The sequence below is a fragment of the Pseudorca crassidens genome, chromosome 11 (assembly GCF_039906515.1).
Source record: "Pseudorca crassidens isolate mPseCra1 chromosome 11, mPseCra1.hap1, whole genome shotgun sequence".
Taxonomy (NCBI): domain Eukaryota; kingdom Metazoa; phylum Chordata; class Mammalia; order Artiodactyla; family Delphinidae; genus Pseudorca; species Pseudorca crassidens.
Genome location: NC_090306.1, coordinates 38,903,914 through 38,917,160, shown reverse-complemented (window position 1 = coordinate 38,917,160; position 13,247 = coordinate 38,903,914). Strand labels below are relative to the sequence as shown.

General features: G+C 39.4%; 1 protein-coding gene across 1 annotated transcript in view; it reads right to left on the bottom strand.

Annotated features, from left to right (window-relative positions):
* Positions 1 to 342: 342 nt before the first annotated feature.
* Positions 343 to 13,247, bottom strand: part of TMEM117 (transmembrane protein 117) — a 572,067-nt gene continuing 559,162 nt past the window's right edge. Inside the window, exon 8 of the mRNA XM_067696271.1 lies at positions 343 to 1,399. Within this exon, the coding sequence (XP_067552372.1) occupies positions 1,377 to 1,399 (23 nt within the window). The 3' untranslated portion in view covers positions 343 to 1,376. The remainder of the gene's footprint in view (positions 1,400 to 13,247) is intronic.

The following is a 13,247-nucleotide window of genomic DNA, read 5'->3' as shown; positions in this document are numbered from 1 at the left end:
TCACAAACAAAATATATAAAAGTGCTCTCCCTTATGAAGCTTATGGTATTGAAGAAAGTGCAGACAGTAACGATAAATATGATAAATAAACAAATATATAGTAGGATGATGTGCCTGTTACTGGTTTTCTGGAAGTAAGTAGAGGGCATATCTCCTATTTCAGCTTCTGTAATAATCAAAGTGGGCACTTCATCACATATATGCAGATGGGCAGTTCCCAATGTGGGGAAGAAATGGGATGTTGGAGAGGCAAAAAGAAAGAAAGAAAAATATTATAATATGGATATCGTTTAATTTAAAGAATGGATGAATACTTATTATTATTTCACACTTACTCAGTAATATTTATTGACCTCTTTGTTCCAGGTACCATACAAGTCAGCTTCACATATATTATTATTTCATTTTATTCTCTAACTATCTTATAATATCTAAATTACCATCCACCTTTTCTTGAGATAAGGCAACTGGGAGTTCAGAGTAGTTGTCTAGCTTATTTGAGGTTGGACAACAGAATTAATTCCCAAGTCCTTTCATTCTATACTCTGTGTTTCTTTCATTATGCTGTTCTTCTGGTTAAGAGAGATTTGGTTACTGGAACCTCCAATGATAGGAAGTTTATTGTGTGTTCTACTACCTTCACGTGGTTCCCGTTCCTGACCCTCACACATGATAAAATCCAGAAATGTCCCTAATCCACAGAATGAGCCTTAACCATAGCCTTACCTATGGCCTTCACTAATATTTCAAAATAATAACTGGCCTCTACTGCAGTTCAGGGCTGATTATTTCTACTTCTGGGGATAAGATATCAGAGGAAGAAAAGCAATTATTGCATCTTGCACTGACTGAGGAAGTGCTTCTCAGCCATATCAAGTCAGATCAAAAAGTACATAAAACTGCAAAAAAAAATTACCAGCAAGTAGGAAAGTGTTTCCACTGACCTCAAAAGCACTCAAAGTGTCACTTATCTGGGGGTCACAAGAAGGACCATTATCATTCCTTGCTTTCTTTCATTAAGTGTTTACACTTGGCATTCTATTTGGCAATAAGCTCAAGGTTATGCTGTCAGTGCAAGATCATTAGCTTTACAATTTTTCAAAAAGCGTTTACCTTAGCAAACGTTCATCCCAACCTCAGTGAACATGTTTATGTCCAGGTGTAAATCCTGTTGCTGGAAGATCTGCTTGCTAATTACACTGGCTGCTGTTCTTTATTTCTCTGTGCATGAATTGGGCAGCAGAAATTCATCAGAAACCTTCTCTTCCTGAACGACATTAGCTGAAGATTTTAACATAAGCATGAGTTGTTGTGCCTTGGTAAGCAATTTCCTCCTGCCAGCTGTCCAGGGCCAGGTCTGAGGAGCTGTACCTCTTTCACCGCAGCATCATCAAGGCAACTAGAAAAGGTGACAAACGTCTAGTTATTTTTGGTTAAAGCGGTATCAGTTTGATGTCAGAAAATGTTCAGGCTGATAAATATCTTCCTTTTTTTTTTTTTCTTTCTCTGAATGCTCTTTGAAAAGGAAAGGGGATGTGATTTAGAGGGGAGGTAGAAGGGGTTGGTAGATGAAAATGAGACTTCGAAGAGCAACTAGAGTACAGTGGATACTGTGTTCAGGGCTTACGCTACAAGGGTGACACTGCCCCTACCTTCAAAAAAACCCCCCAAACCACAAAACCCTCAGTCTAGGGGACAGAAGACCATGTAACAACGTAGTCGCAATATATTGCAATACATGTTTATTACTCGGATTGGCTCAGGTGATTATAGAGGCCAACCAGGAAAGCTGATGTAAGGCAGTGGAATAAGGAAAACGGTTAGACTTTGAGTATGTTGGAGTGGCTGCAATGGGGCGTGTGTTAGAAGGTATGGCAAGATGAGAGGGAGGAAGAGTTAAAAAATGTTTCTAGAGTTCCAGGAATAAGAGGGAGGGTCTGAATTACGGCACATTTATCAAGGATGTGGTTGAAGAAACGTATGGATGTAGAGACTAGGTATGTGGACTGATTGAATGGGTGAAGTTAGGGAAAGCAAATAATCTAGGATAACTTCTACCTTCAAGACTTGAGCATCTGGGTGAACTGTAGGGCCAGTTAACAAATAAAAAATAGATGCAAACTGTTCTAAAGCCAATTTGGCAGATCAGAAGACATCAGCTTATTTGGTAAATATGGTAGCCTCTGGTGGAGCAGAGGTAGGTGGGGTCTAAGCTTTCTCTTCCCCACAACCTTGCTACTAGATGGTGTGCCACTGTGAAAGCCAGTCTTAGGCCAAGTTCTACTAAAAGCCCAAACGTGCTTAGCCAGAAGTCACAAAAACAGTGCCACACTCTGCACAAACCACCTGACTAAGCACCTTGCGGAAAAGGCTTAGGAGAAGTGATTCCAGAACTTTCTGAGAAAAGGGGCAGCCAGGCTTCTGGCCTGGTTGGGTTACAAAGTTCTGTGTGGAGTGGGGGGTTGCCCCACCACTGGCATGTTAGCCTCAGGCTCTTGTCGTGTTCTTACTCCATGTTTGTGCAAATGAAGACTGTAGAACATAGCCAGTCATTTTTCTTGAACACATTCATATCTTTAATAATTTTTTTTTAAGGTTCTAATAGCACTTAGGCTAATTACTTACTCGAGGGTCTTAGATTTTGATAATGGTAATTCAAATATTTAGTAAAAACCCTCGGAGCTTGATTTCTGTTGGGGTACTTGTAATACTAACTAAACCCCCCTGGGGGTGTAGCATGAAATTAACTTGTATAATTGTTTAAAACTTAAAAATACTCCACACTGTTTATGAAGTAAAATTTTAAGTAAATTATCAATATAATAGGAAGGCCTGTGGGAAAGTCTTAGATACAGTAAATGTACAATGTCTTTGGTGACTAAGTGTATACATTTGGCAGGTATTTACATATTTAAATCTAAAGTTAAGGAGCGAGATCTTAGAAATGTAGAATTAGGCATCACTAATACAAAGAGAATTGCTGGAAAATGAGGGACAAAATGAATTGGTCTGAGTAGTATACATATAAGTTAAAAATTCATTTGCATAATCAACTCTGGGTAGATTGATTGATTTCCGTTCCTCATGGATAATAATCAGAATGGTTGCACTCATTGCTTATATTGACTTATAAATCCTCAAAAGTCCCTGTAAGGTAGGTGTTATCATTGTACCTATTGTAGATGAGGGAACCAAGCCACAAATAAGTTAACTTACTTGCCCAACATCTCATCACTACAAAAAAAGCAATGTGATGCCTGTGCCCTTTGTTACTAAAATAAAAATTAATGTCATTTTAGCAACGGAGACAAGGGAGGTGGTTTTACTAGGTGAGTGAAATGTAGGGATTTTCTTTTATTTGTTTATATCTAAAACAGAAAATCAAGTTACTCTCTCTAAATAAAAGCTGTTTAAATACTCTGTTCCCGGAAGGCCCAGGCCTGTCTCAGAGCTTAATGAAGCTTTTTTCTTTTTTTTTAAAGTTAATTAATTTATTTTGTTTACAATAGTCTTTATGTTTCCTTTTTTGAATGATAATTTTACTGAGTAGAGAATTCTAAGTTGATTTTTTTCTTTCAGCTCTTAAATATTTCACTAGCTTCTTGCTTGCATGGTTTCTGACAAGAAGTCCAATGTAACTTCTATCCTTACTCCTTTTTGGGTAAGACATAATTTTTTTCTCTGCCTTCATTTTACAGTTTTCTCTTTTTCTTTGGTTTTTTCGGCCGTTTGAATGTGACATGCCTATGTATTGATTATTTAGTATTAATCATGCTTGGTATTCCCTAAACTTCCTTTACCTGTAGTTTAGTGTCTGTTACTGATTTTGGAAAATTCTCAGACATTATAAATATTAATACTTCTTCTGTGTTGTTTTCTCTTTCTTCTCCTTCTGGTATTTCAATTACAGAAATGTTATACCTTTTGAAATTATCCCACAGTTCTAGATGTTCTAGTTCTTGAATTTTTATTCTTTTTTTTTCTCTCTTTGCATTTCAGTTAGAAAGTTTCTAGTGACATATCTTCAAGTCCACTTCCTTGGCTGTGTTTAGTCTATTGATAAGCCCACCAAGGCATTCTTCATTTTAATTACAGTTTTTAATCTTTAGCATTTTCTGTTTATTTTATTATATTTTCATCTCTCTGTTTACAGTACATATCTGTTCTTCTATGTTGTCTACTTTTTCATTAGAGACCTTGGTATATTAATCATAGTGTGTATATTCCCTAACTGATAATTCTAAAATCTATGCCATCTCTGAATCTAGTTATTATGCTTGCTTTTTCTCCTTAGACTGTGTTTTATTCTTGCCTCATAACATGCCTTGTAATATTTTGTTGAAAGCTGGATATGCATAGGATAATAGGAACTAGTGTGAGGTTTTATGTTAATCTGACTGGGACTTGGGCCATGTTTAATATTTATTGTAGTTGTAGGTGACAGAGGCTTCAGTTTCCTTTAATGTCCTTGTTTGTATATCTTCTCATCTTGGGTTTCCCAAAGAACTGCTTCTTAAATAGAATTTCTATCTTGCAGCTCTTTCAGCTGTTATCCACTATTATTATACTGAAGCCCTGTTGATGTGATGGTAGGGTTTGGCGGGGATGAGAAATGTTCTACAATTTTATGATTGAATCTCAGTCTTTTAGTGGGTCTGTGTCCCTGGGATGTGACTTTTACAGAGGTTCTAAACTTGCTTTTATCTCTCCATAGGTGAGATGGGAGAGCTAGAAGGAACTGGAGTTGGATAATTGCTCTTCCCTCAGGTGGATGAGGGTCTGGTAAAATTGTTTCTCTTAGAGATTGGGCTTTTGTTATAAAGAATGGATATTTCTCAAAATGATTTATTTTGCCCTCTCCCTGCAAGAAATTGGTGAATTTTTTTCTTGGCTGTTCAGCATGAGAACCTGGGGATTACAAGGAAGTGTGTGGGCCCCCCAAAGACTGGGCCCCCAACAGTTCTTACTCTCAAGCTAGTCTGCACTCAGTCTCTAGCCACTCATCAAAATTATCATTTAAGTATTCTTATCAGTTTTGGGCTCCAGTAGCTTCTAATCCAGATAAGCTGATGTCAGCTGTGTTTGGCTGTGATTCTCTGCGTTCACCTGTCTTTCCAACTTTCAGGGTAGCAGTTCGCCCCTGTGACCTCAATTTCTCTGACGAGTCTAAGAAACATTGATTTTCAGTTAGTTCAACTTTTTCATGGTGTAAAGATGGGAACCTCCAAGTTCTTTACATGTTGCAGCTGAGACCAGAACTGTTTTACTTATCCTTTTAAATGATCAACTGCTAATTTTTTCATTTATTTATTATAATACAATTGAGCTTAAGCACTTGGATTAATGATTACAGAAGAACTACTACTGATTGGTTACAAATTGTTTCAGCCTACAATGATGGGATTCTATTAGACTTTCCTTCTACCAACCCCACCCCCCAGCCCCCACGCCACTTCCTGACTTAAATACCAAAGTCTGTTAAATAACTTCCGGTATGCTCTGTTCAAAATAAGGAAATAGTCAACACTGATGTATGCCTGCAGGTGGCCTTTAAGAGTAATTCAACACAAAGAATGTTGCCACAGATCACTTTACTCTTCAGTGAAATCCTACAACATCAATTTGGGTTTATTGGTGCAATATGGAGACAGAGAACCCAGAGAGAATGGCATTCTGCCAACTAGCTCTCCAGGCTTCCTTTCTCAGTGCCAGTGAGTCCTTCTCCCTGGACCCACATTAGTATTTCCTAGTTCATTCCCTGCCACCCACTCATATATCAGGGTGTGATCCTGGAATCATCTGCTTCAGAATTACTTGGGCTATGAGTTTAAAAGTGCGTGTTCTAGATCCTGAGTCAGGATCTTGGGGTTTGGGCTGTAGAATCTGAAAATATAATTCCCTCGTCCTCCTGTTCCACCATCACAACCATAGTTTTTATATTCACTTAAATTTGAATGCCACTGCTCTTAGATTAAACAGTTAAGAAACCACTAAGTTAAACTGAGTTTGAATGCACTGCATGCAATTCAAAGGTATCAAGTGGGTATATACTATTACTGTGCTATAAAGAACATGAAGGTGTGATCCATGTCTTTAAAACACTCAGATTTAGTAGGGGGTCAGAATAAAATGACTAATTATGATGCTTATCAAACTTACATACATGTAGTACTAGAAGCAGGAAAGATCACTTCTGAGTAAGGGGATCAGGAAAGATTAGTGGAGGAGGTGAAATTTACATTTAAGCTTTGAAAGGTAAAGAAGGAAAGGTGTGTGTTCTACGCAGAGGGAACCCCAGGAGCAATAGCAAGGACCTTGGCAATGACCAGCGGGTGTGTGGCAACTGTGCGAGAATTGGGAGGAGGAGATGAAACCAGAAAGTAAACTGGTGACAGTCCTTAAATTCCAATGTAAGAAATTCTGTTTTATTCTTATAAAAGGAAAAGAGGGAGGGGAATTATTGAAGGTTTCTGAACAATGGGTGACACTGAAATATTATGGTAGAAATGTGAAAGGGCAGATCAAGAAGAAAGACAGGTGGCAGTAATTCATGTGATAGATGATAAATAGGTAGTCTGCATGGTAGCCGTGGAGGTAGAGAAAGTATTTGAAGTATATTGGAAAGGTTTAGATTTGCTGCTAGTTTCAACTTATTTTTTTAAAAATTGAGTAATATCAAAGTTGATGCTGAGGTTTCTGGCTTGTGTAAGTAGATGAATGATAACAATAACCAAATGCAAACAGTCTTAAATTGATTGGGTGATGCACCCCTCTTAGATGCTTTCATAGATAAATACAGTCTCTAAAATCTGAGATGATGAAGATTACCTATTATGCATTAAGGGTAGCATTTCATAATGAAAGCAGGTTCTTAGACAAAATTCTGCCTCCCCCTTAGACATTTATTATTTTCTAAATAGGCATGAAACAGTGCATACAAACTGTCTTGTAATCTTATTGACATTCCATCTCTCTGTGCTCTTAGGTGACAATGCAACTTGCATGAAAGTTTCACCTGAGACAGATTGAACAATACTTTAGAGGCAGAATGTGGTCACTTTTCTAGTAATTATCAGGAAACAGGGATTTTCTGATCCAGTGGCTGGACCCCCACGGGTCCTCTAGGGATTAAGTCTTGAGTGAACTAAGAGTACAATTCGCCGGATTTGCCAGGTTCTTATTCTGCGTTCATCCAAAAATGAGAAGTATCATTAAAATAGCCTCATCACTTAAATATTAATTTCACCAATGAGAGCTCATTTCTGGCATTCATCATACTAACCCCCCTAGAAATGAGATTTCCTTCAAGACCACTTACTGCCTAGAACATAGTTTACACAAACATGCACACATTTGTATCACCCTATGTTGAAGAACTTTGAAGTAAATTTTACGTATTATAACAGCAAGATCTGGAATACAAGAAGAGGAATGATTTTAAGGAAGGAAAAATAATTTGCTTATGTAAATCCTGACATTTAAAAAAATATATAGCTGTGCATAATAGGTGGATGTTTGATCATTAAAAACAATCTCTTTTCAAATTTACTTATTCTTTGCTTTTCTTTGGCACCATGTAAAATCCTCTGCCAATAGAAGTATACAGCAAAAGCTAAAAGCAGTTTTCCACTAGCATTTTTTCTTGGGATCTGCATTTGAGAAAACTGGTTTTCCAAAGGAGTAAAAAAGAAAGATCATATCATAGCAAAAACTGGACAAAGAAATGACACATTCCAACATGTAGGAATTTTGTGTGTTAATTCTCACAGAATGCTGCAGAAAATGAAGCATACAATATGTTTGTAATCCAATTTGATTCAGTGATACTGAGACTTCCCCACCTTAATGTTACAAGATGTTACAGGGAGGGCATGAAAAATAAATTCTGTTTGTAGGGCCGTGGCAAGGGACCACAACGGCACAGGCAAAAAGACAAAATGAGCTGACCTCTGCTGGAAGAATCTCTTTGATCTCTCCCTCCATGCCTCCTGCTGTCTTCCCATCATACTACTGGTATGAAATCTGGGTGTAAGCACAGAGCAGGGCTATACATATTGTTGGGGAGGAAGGAATTTTCCTCTACCTTTCTAGGTTCTTCTGGCTGATCATAGAATGAAATTGACATGAGACAGGTTAACAGGAGAAAATCAAACAAAAGTTTAATAACATATGTACATGGGAGAGACCCAGGAAAATTGAGTAACTCACCAAAATGGCCAAAGCTCTCACCTTAAATACCACCTTCAGCTAAAGACAAAAGAGGATGTTTGTTAGGGGTAGTGGTTTGAGACCTCAAAGTGGAGGGAGGCAATTCGCAAGGAGATGGAAAAGCAAACGTTTGCTGGGCCAGGCAGAGACAATGGGACACAGAGTAGACTCTGATCTCTAGGCCCTGCCTAGAGCTTCCTCCACCAAAACTAGCCTATATTCTTTGCAGATATCTCTGGTGATAGCTCTATTCTGGGACAGGCCCTCTATTCTTTCAGGCAGTTAAGGGTTAGGCCAAAGTTTCTTCCCTGAGTCTTTTGGGCCTTCCTAGTGTTTTCATCTCAAAATACTCTGCAAGCCAAAGAGATAATTTAGGGTAGCAAGCTTTGCTCCCCTACCATAACTATATATCTATAGATTACTTATATGTCCATAAATTTGAATCTGGCTATACTAGTTCTGCAACTTTATCCATGTTTCTGAACTTCTCTTAGCCTCAGTTTCTTAATCTGTAAAAAAGGAGATAATGATTGTGTCTATCACAGAGATTATGTGGGGATCAAGTGAGCTAATGAGTGTGAAGTGCTTAACAAAAGGCCTGGCTCACAGTAAGGGATTCAACACATGTTACTGTCTTCACTGCAGTGCAGTGTTGGGTGAGACTGAACTCAAAACTGTTGTAGCAGCTGTGGTCCTTTGCCATGGCCCTGTTGTTTTTTCCTTTGTTGAGTAGACCCAACAATTTACCCTGTGGCAGCTCTTCTGTGTTTAGGTCATAGGCTGTTGAGTAGTTCTTAGTTACGTAAAGGTAAGGCTGATTTCCCTTGAGGAAGAAGGAGTAGGGCATTGGTCATGGACAAGGGGATTCCCTCTTGGTATGTAGAGGAGAGTAAATATGGGGCCCAGAAGCCTTCTGGGAGGAAGAGAGACCTGCATCACCTCCTTGAGGTTTAATATTATCAGCAACTCTATAACGGATTCCCATGCTTTCAGTTAGTTATCTGGCAAGAAGGAACATCAAGGGCCCCAAAGGAGTGTGCACCATATAGGAAGGGAGGGTCTAGGCTCAACTCCAAGTTTAAAAATGCTTTGTGGGCAGGGCTGCTTTCAATGCATCATGATACCGAAGCCAAAGGACTCTCAGGACCCAGCATCCTGTCCATTGCATTGTGCTCTGTATAAAAAAATGGCCGTACACTGAGGATAAAAAAACTAAAGAGCTTCATTTTGGGAACTTAAAGCGGGGGTGCGGGGGGGGATTCCTCTTGATCCTATCCCTTTTAAAGGGTATAAATTCTTAAGGGAGTCATCTCAGCAGTGTGAATCAACCCCTGTGACTAAAAGGGACCAATTTCCAACAGCAACCACATATGGCAATGAGGATCAGTAATGATAATGGACTAGCAGACCTGGCATATCTCTCAAATGCAGATGGGCTGAGTGACCTGGGGTTAACAGTTGAAGTGAGAACACTTCAGGGAGGTGTTACTGGATTCTGGATAATTTGGGCAAACAAGTTTTAAGAGATTAGTTATGAAAATGAAAGGGATAAAATCATATATTATGTAAAGCTCTCACACCACATACATAGTATTCATCCATCCTTCCATTCATCTATTCATTTATTCATTCATTCATTCATTCATTTATTCATTCATCCATTCAATATGTATTTATTGAAGATGCTATTTAAGATAGAAAGCTTTATAAGACATGCTTTTTGCTATGAAGGGGCCAATAATCCCATCAACCAGACAGGTTTCATGGAGCAGCTCATGAAGGAATATTATTACATTTAATTTGTTACTATCTTTCCAATGAAACATTGCATACTCAGAAAATCCAAATCATCATCTCATCACAGGTGCTGAAATGGTTCACTTTGTGAGTGTATGTGTGTGTGTGTGTGTGTGTGTGTGTGTGCACGCACATGCATGCATGCTTACACAAGCTTTGTGTTTAGAGATTTTGGGGGTGTACAAAATACTTATGCTAATCTACTTGGTTTTAGTGTAGTGACCACTATCTTGGTGTGGAAATTTGTTCTGCAAAACAAAATTAAAGCTCCATAACACACTACTTGGAGAAGAAAACCTCAGAAAGCATGCCATGGTGGGGTCTCCCTCCTCTACCTAGGGAGACAATTCAATATCAGATTTGGCTCCCATGGGAGCACTATTTGTCTTTTCTTCTGATGTCCACACTGGAAGATGTACTTACAGAGACAGCTTGCCTAATCACCTGGTAATGAATATCCATCCCCTGCCACATCAGCCTTTATGGTTCTAGAATAAGTGAATTCCCACCTGTTATGGATTATCGGATATTTCTGCATCTGCTCAATAAGGGTGATATTATTTTAGTGCAGTAAAAACAGGACTGCATCTGTGTATCTGTCTTTGTTTCTTTGCCAGTCTTCTATATTTTGCTTTTCGATCTCAAGATGCTGGAATAAACATGTTCTTTGGATGCAAGAAGACATCTGATCCAATATTCCCTAATTAACGTACTCTCTTAAAAAGCATCTCAATATCCTTAGAAAGTCTTTGAGTACCCAGGCAGAATGAGGAAAGAGCTTACTGCACTTATTTAAGAATTCCTATTCATAGCAGCGTCTCGCTGAAGTATTCTAATCAGCTGTCAGGACAGGCAGGTCTCCCCATCGCTTCTGGACAGCCCCAAGGCTCACAGAAAGATGGTGGAGAGGGTCAGGCTGACATATTGTTTTGCTGTTTTAATGAGCACAAAGTAACTGATTTTGCTGAAAAATCTCTCTGGATTATGACAGACAAAACATCTCTCACAACATGATAGGTTTTCAGTGGGCAGCTCTGGTTTCTTCCTGTAGAGGCTGCCCATCCAGCTTGCTGTTCTAGTTTATCCCTTGTTAATTTTTTTGCCGTGACGACTCAGCCCCAGCAATTCCCCAAAATGCACAAATGCAAGATTAGAAAGCAAAGGCAGAATACGTCATATATATTTTTTTCACCTGGGGTGTCCAGTGGTAGAGGCTGACATCAACTGTTGAGTCATTTTTTCTATTTTGTAGTTTAATTCCTTTTTCATGGTGAATGCTTTCTTGTGAGCATTAACATATGATACAAAGACCTTCACACTTTGTGATCCCTCTCTTTATGTCTTTTCATATGCCTCCACAACCCCTGACTAGCCTGCCAGGCCTCATGCCACAACCTGTAAGTCCATATATATTCCAACCTTGGGTTACTTTTTTCTTCCACACAAAGTATGTGACCAGATAAACCAACCACAGCACTGCCCATTGGGAAGAATTTCTCTTTCCCATGTCTTTCAAGGTCACCCCTGAATGAGCCATATTAGATTTGCTGTTCATATTTAGCTGACTCTCATATACCAAGTCAAGCCATCCATAAACCAAGCTTGGGTTTTTTCCTATTAGTTGGTCATTTGGGATCTGTCCTATGTCCATACAAGAGATGAGAGAAGTATGCTATTATGATAGATATGGATGCTGTCTTAGTCAGTTCAGGCTGCTATAACAAAAATATCATAGACTGAATGGCTTAAACAACAGACATTTATTTCTTACATTTCTGGAGGCTGAGAAGTCCGAGATCAAGGTAACAGCAGATTTGGTGTCTGGTAAGGACCGGTTTCCAGGTTCATAGACAGCTGTCTTCTTGTAAGATCCTCACGTGTCAGAGAGATTCCACTCTGGGCTCTTTATCTCCTTATAAAAGCACATATCCCACCATGGGGTCTCTACTCCCAAAACCTCATCCAAATCTGATAGCCTCCCAGAGTCCCCACCTCCAAATGCCATCATATTGGGGATTAAGCTTCAGTATATGAATTTGAGGAATTCATATGCAGATGCCATGGCAGGGAGGGGTGGGGTCTGGCCTACCTTCTTACGCCCCTTACTTGTGCTCCTTCATCCTGCTTGTGCTTGACACCAGATGTATCACTTTCATCTTACAACGAACTGTTGCTGGGCCTACCCAACCTATCACTGGACAATAAGCAATGGAGCTGTATGATCAGATGGTGTCCCATCTCTACCACGGCCTAATACCATGTCAGGAGTTGTTTTACACATATAATTCTCTGCTGCAGATGGCATGGCCTTGCTCCAGAAACCCGGGGGTCTGTGTTGTGACTCTTTCAGTGGGGCATGGCACAAACTCCACTCAGCCTCTTTATTCATCACTGATGCCACCAACACTGTAGGGTCTGCAGATCTTATGGTCCAAGTGGTGGCAGAGTTGCTTGCCCCTCATCTTAAACCTGCTTCAGTCCTTTCCTGATCAAGGCTTAAATCCACTTAAATCTAGAAGCCTTTCTCATTGCCTGGTATGTGAACTGGGGCTATATTTCTATATGTGAAATGTAGCTCATCATTAGGCAGTGTTCTTCTTCTCCTTCTCCTTCTCCTTCTCTTCCTTCTCCTCCATCACTGTGTTCTTCTCCTTCTTCCTCTTCTTCTTCTTCTTCAATTCTCTTTTCCTTCTTTTTTTGTGGTAGGAGATGCAAGATACACTAATTTTGAGGAGGATATCTCAGTATGTTCTCAACCACTGGACCCCTGAAAATTTTATGAATGTGTCAGTCCGCTGAATTTTCTCAGGACCCATCATATCTCTTACCAAGACCTTCTGTATGCTAGCCATCTTTTGCTCATTTGGTCCTATAGATATGATATCATTGATAAAATTAGTCAGTGTGAAGTTCTGTAGGACGTCTAGATGATCTAGATTTCTTTGGATGATATTTTTATTAAGGGCAGGTGAGTTCTCCATGCGTAGCACTGTAAGTAAATATTTTGTTTGATCCATGTGAATGCAAATGGCTTCTGAAACTCCTTTCTGACTGAGATAGAAAATAATGTATTTATGTTGCTGTAGGAAGGGTATGGCCCTGGGCAGGGTGGTTCTGCAGCTGAGGTTGACCAGAGGAGCTGACAGTTAGAGGTGTCTGCTGACAGCATCCCTTGCAGCTGGGCAGCAAGTCCTTTGTAGGGCAGCACATCTCCATGTTCATCACAAGTCATTAAGAGGCTT